General features: G+C 36.0%; 1 protein-coding gene across 1 annotated transcript; it reads left to right on the top strand.

Annotated features, from left to right (window-relative positions):
* Positions 1 to 831: 831 nt before the first annotated feature.
* Positions 832 to 3,373, top strand: LOC132627540 (7-deoxyloganetin glucosyltransferase-like). Its single transcript, XM_060342937.1, has 2 exons — positions 832 to 1,396; positions 2,326 to 3,373. The coding sequence occupies exons 1-2, from the start codon at positions 874 to 876 to the stop codon at positions 3,255 to 3,257; spliced, it is 1,455 nt and encodes a 484-aa protein (XP_060198920.1). The 5' UTR covers positions 832 to 873; the 3' UTR covers positions 3,258 to 3,373.
* Positions 3,374 to 6,000: the final 2,627 nt, after the last annotated feature.

Genomic DNA, 6,000 nt, shown 5'->3' with positions numbered 1-6,000 from the left:
TACCTATATATAAGTATATATAGTATATAGTACATATATATACATATATATAGTATATATATTAAGTTATACATATATTTAGTATATATATGTAAGTTATACATATATATGTATACGAAAAACACTATTCTGTATTGCTAACTTGCTGTTAGGCTGTTAGTCAGTAATTGTTTAAACTTTAATTATAAAGTTGTATAACATATGTAAATATACCTACAAAATACTAATAAATACTATAATATATATATATATATATATATATATATATATATATATATATATAATACAAAAAACAAAAAACAAAAAAATTTTAACCACTCCAAACCGGACCGGTTCCGGTTTGGAGTTTCAAACCGGTAAACCGGAACCGGTTAAGCGGTTCCGGTTTTTTAACCGGAACCGGCCGGTTCCTTAACCGGTTACCGGTCCGGTTCCGGTTGGAACCGGTTAACAGCTTTAATTATACCTCATTAAAAAATTTCAATAGCACTTTGTCCTTATTGCTTGCCGTTAGTAACATGTCATTATGATGTTGTGCAACATGTCATTGCAGATTTTGACAAAATAAATAGTAAGGCCATTATGTCATAGTGCTTAATTTAACATCTAATGTTAAAATATTTTAAGATTTTGACTCTGTACATAGTTTATAAGAGCATTCTCTTCCTCTTGCAAAACAATTGTACCAGACAAAATAAATAAGGCCGGCCATTATGTCATAGTGCTTAATTTAACATCTAATATTAAAATATTTTAAGATTTTGACTCTTTTTCCATAGTTTATAAGAGCATTCTCTTCCTCTTGCAAAACTATAGTACCAATCTCTCCCTCTTCTAGTTGAGAGAAACCCAATAAGGGATAAACGAAAAAAAATGTGTCCCATTGGTGCTGAAAATTTAGACAAGCCTCATGCAGTTTGCATACCATATCCTGCCCAAGGCCACATTAGCCCAATGTTAAAGTTGGCCAAAATCCTGCATCACAAGGGCTTTCATATCACCTTTGTCAACACTGAACACAACCATAGGCGTCTCCTTAAGTCTCGAGGTCCCGATGCCCTCAAGGGCTTGCCATCTTTTCGATTCGAGACCATTCCTGATGGCCTCCCACCATGTGACCCTGATGCCACCCAAGACATTCCTTCTCTATGTAAATCCACTACCACTACTTGTTTAGGTCCGTTCAAAGAGTTGCTTACAGAGCTCAATAATACTTCTTCATCTAATGTGTCACCTGTCTCGTGCATCATTTCCGATGGTTCAATGAGCTTCACTCTGGCTGCTGCTCAAGATTTGGGCATCCCTGAAGTTTTCTTTTGGACCCCAAGTGCTTGTGGGTTATTAGCTTATATGCATTACCGCGACCTTGTTGAGAAAGGATATACTCCACTTAAAGGTATAGGAAAAAGGCTCAAAATAGTCCCACTATCTTTGGGTTTAAACTTGAAACTATCCATATTCTTTTTACTTGAAGTACTAACAGTCCACAATGTTTGCCAAGCTGGTGCACTTTTGGGCTCTCCCCAAACATCCCATTGACAGAGATAAAGCTTCTTTCACCAAAATTTATCTTTGTAAGACCTATACTAGTACTATATGCACGGACAAGGATTATATCAACAAGTTTACATACAGATCTTGGTGGACATTGAGCGAGAGCATAGAATAGCATATCTCTATGACTCTATTCCTGCTACTCTTTCATTTTACCTGCAAATTATTAGCTATCTGCTAAGATGGTCATTAGATTTCTTAAAAATTTGGAGCACAATTTTGTTTCTTCTTCTCATTTCCATGTTATCCTATTTTCTCATCCAAGTATCTCTCTAGTTTCCTCTCTTTTATGTTTGTTGAACATATAGTTTTTGGCAACTTATTTTTTTTTTGTCTCGGAAGGCTTGACCAGTTAAGAAAAATGATCACCTATGTAGCGCAAATGAACTACAAAAAATAATGAAAGATGAATCAAGTTTTTGGAACTCCCATTGACAATTTTGGTGAAGAAGCTCTGATGTTCTGCAGTTTAGGCCTGACTATGATCATTTTTTTGCGATTATCTCTGGTAAAACTTAAGGGAACATTTGGGGAGAGACTAGAAGTGCACCACTTTGGCAAACATTGTGGATTGTTAGTGCTCCAAGTAACATGATATGCATGAGTTTAAGTCCAAACCAAAAGATAGTGGACTATTTTTGGCCTTCTTACATGCTTTTTCCCGTTTTAAAATAGCCATCGCCTAATTGTTTTGAAGTATCTTTGGGCTTTAACTTTGGTTTTTATTATCTTTGGGTCTGAACTTTGGTTTATCATCTTGGGAAGTTGCAGATGAAAGTTACTTGACAAATGGGTATCTGGAGACAACTTTGAATTGGGTACAGGGCATGGAAGGAATACGTTTGAGGGATCTTCCAAGTTTCATTAGAACTGCAAATCCAGAAGAATACATGATCAAATACGCCATCCAAGAAACTGGGAGAAGCAAACTGGCTTCAGCGATTGTTGTCAATACATTTGAGTCATTAGAGAGGGAAGTTCTTGAATCACTTCAAACACTTCTTCCTCCGATCTACACCATTGGGCCCTTGCACCTTCTTATGGAACACGTCGATGACAAGAATTTGGAGGACTTAGGATCAAATCTTTGGAAAGAAGATATGGCGTGTCTGGACTGGCTTGATTCCAAGAAACCAAATTCTGTCGTTTATGTCAATTTTGGGAGTATCACTGTCATGACTCCGGTTCAACTTATCGAATTCGCCTGGGGACTTGCTGATAGCCAGATGGAATTTTTGTGGATCATAAGGCCGGATATTGTGTCAGGGGAACAAGCAATTCTTCCACCCGAGTTCGTAGAAGAAACTAAAGAAAGAGGGATGTTAACAAGTTGGTGCCCGCAAGAACAAGTCCTTAGCCACCCCGCAATTGGAGGGTTCTTGACTCACAGTGGATGGAGTTCGACACTCGAAAGCATTGGCAGTGGGGTGCCAATGATTTGTTGGCCATTCTTCGCAGAACAGCAGACAAATTGTTGGTTTTGTTGCAGGCGATGGGGAATTGGAATGGAAATAGACAATAATGTGAAAAGGGACGAAGTTGAAAGTCTTGTGAGAGAGTTGATGGTCGGCGAGAAAGGCAAAGAGATGAAGAAAAAGGCCATGGAATGGAAGAAATTGGCTGAAGAAGCTGCTGAAAAATCAACAGGATCATCTTATGTGAATATGGATAAAATGATAAACGAAATTCTACTCAAACATTAGGTGGTTAATCTTGATCATATTTTTAATTTGCTGTTTTGAGTTCTTGTTAGATCCTTCTAGTTATTGTTTCCCTCTTTTGTTATATTGTAATATGATCTAATGGTAAAAGAAAAATATTTCTTGCTACATCGAGGTATGTTTTTTGGTCCCTATGTGGTACACTATGCCTTGCAAATAACCCTCTAAAAAATGAACGGGTGAATTGATTAAATAACCCTCTACAAAATATAACAGATCGCCTCTGTGTTATTTCAGAATCGCCCATGTATTTAGAGGGTCATATACCTCTATTCATTTTGTAAAGACCCCTTTTAACTAATTTCCTCAAAATTAAGTGATTAACTGCCCTCTAATTTTCTTGATGAGACAACCGAAACTTTAGTATCAGATTTCATTAGCACTAAACTATTAATACTACCATCTGTTATTATAATCATTATTTTTACATTTCAATAATGAGTAGTTGGTGTTGGTGAATTCACAAATTTACTTTTATCAAATTGTTATTGTCATCCTAATAATTTTCAGGATTTCATAACATTAGTCATACACAAGTGAAATTAATTCTTTGTAAGTTAATTATCCAATAACCGCTTATTTGAAGAAAAATCAGAGTATGATCTAAATTGCATAACAACTCTTAAGATAGTACATTTTAAAATCACTTTGGATCGAATGTCTTATTGCTTTTCCAAAGGCTATTGTCTCATAAGATGCTAAGCCCCTCTGAGTAAATTCTTCAATTAACAAATGCATTACACAGTTAAGTGCATATTTCTTCAACGATAGTCGAATAGATCGCTCCCGGAGGTATGTATTCTTTAATAGATAAAATCGTGACAAATGACATAAATGAGACTTTAAACCGGGAAAAAGAGATCTCTTGTCCTCTTACAATTTAAATATAAGAAAATGATCTTTTTCAGCTCTCTTATGTGTTTTTTTCAGTTCTTTTATGTGTAAAAAATGAAGAACTCCTGTAAAAGGGTTATAAAACTAAAATAAATCTGTAAAGGGCTACAAAACCATTGTAACAACACATGTAGGAGCCTTGAAACATTAGTGCTTTCTCTGTTTCATTATGGTTGTCACAATTTTTCTAGAAGTCTGTTATAAACCCAAATTACACGCACACTAACTGATAGCCAAGTAATTTGATTATATTGAAACAACGAACTAATTGTAATGAAACTAAGGAAATAACAAGGACAACGAAGGAAAAAAATGGGGACGAGAACAGAGATTAACCATAGAAGGGTGATGAAGCTCAGAGCTAGAATGGGGATGAGAACCAGAAACTACTCAACAACAATTGCCTAACCTTATACAGAGAACCAGTTATATAGCAACTACATTTCCTTTTAGCTCACCTGGATCCCAAAATCTATATATATATATATATATAAAGGAGAGATATAGGCCCGGTGATGTGACACCTGAGTTAGGATTTGGACTTCTCTTTTTTCTCATTTTTTTTTTATTTTTCTCCCATCATTTTTTACTTCAGCTTATAGTAAAAACCCAAAAAGAAAAACCAAAAGACACTCATTTAAAGATTGAACCGTTTCGCCTCATTAACGAAGAGATGCATCCGGTCAGTTTGCTATATATTCTCCTCTTCCTATGTAACTGCTTACTTCCCCATTTAGCAATCATTTAAATTGTAAGTGAAAGCAACTTTTATCCATCTCTCCTCAAAATTTAGGTAAACACTTCCCCCTTCATGTCACTCTTTTCTTAACATCTTTGCATAAAAAATTGTATCTTAATTTTTATACATATATCATTGTATTCATGGATTGAAATTGCAGCAAAGTATTTTAGGTTTGAAATGGAGATTATGTTGGGAATAAAATAGACCCGCAAAAATAATATTCACGGTATTAGTGATAAACGCGGAACACTAACTTATGGTTAAATCAGCAAGAATAAAATGCAGCAATAATGACACCAAGATTTTACGTGGAAACCCTTCTGAATAAGGGAAAAACCACGGCCAAGAGGAGCAGCTGATATCACTATAGTAAGAAATTTTACACTGTGTAGTCACGAATATAAATATTCCAAAGACCACTACACACTCAAAAAGAAAAACACTCTTTTGATTTTTCCCACCTTACTACAATATCACTCACACTCTATTTTTCTTCACAGACTATTTTCTTACAGTCTATGGAATACCTCAAAAAGTCTTCACTTTCATTTAATTTGGCCGGTGCCAAATTCAACCATTTGCAACTATCTTTGAAAAGAGTTGCAATTTGGCCGGTGCCAAATTCTTCCTTTGCAGATTTTTCCTTATCAAATAATGGGGATGGACCCCACAAATCTCCCCCTCCAGACCCATTCAACTGAAGGAGGCATTTCCGTCTTCTCAGATAGAGTTAATGCCGACAAGTTCTTTTGCATAATTCGAACTTGTCTCTGGGAATCACCTTGGTTAACATATTTGCAGGATTTTCACTCGTGTGAATCTTCTTGACCTGGAACAGTTCGTTCTCTACCTGATCACGAATCCAATGATATCTGACGTCGATATGCTTTGTTCGCGCATGGTACATGGAGTTCTTGCTCAAGTCTATTGCACTCTGACTGTCACAATAGACAACATACTCCATTTGCTGCAATCCAAGTTCTTGAAGGAATCTCTTGAGCCATATCATCTCTTTGCCAGCTTCAGCAGCCGCAATATACTCCGCTTCAGTTGTAGACAGTGCGACACACTTCTGCAACTTCGATTGCC

The sequence above is a fragment of the Lycium barbarum genome, chromosome 2 (assembly GCF_019175385.1).
Source record: "Lycium barbarum isolate Lr01 chromosome 2, ASM1917538v2, whole genome shotgun sequence".
Taxonomy (NCBI): domain Eukaryota; kingdom Viridiplantae; phylum Streptophyta; class Magnoliopsida; order Solanales; family Solanaceae; genus Lycium; species Lycium barbarum.
The sequence above is the reverse complement of the archived record's forward strand: the minus strand, read 5'-3'. Positions and strand labels throughout refer to the sequence as shown.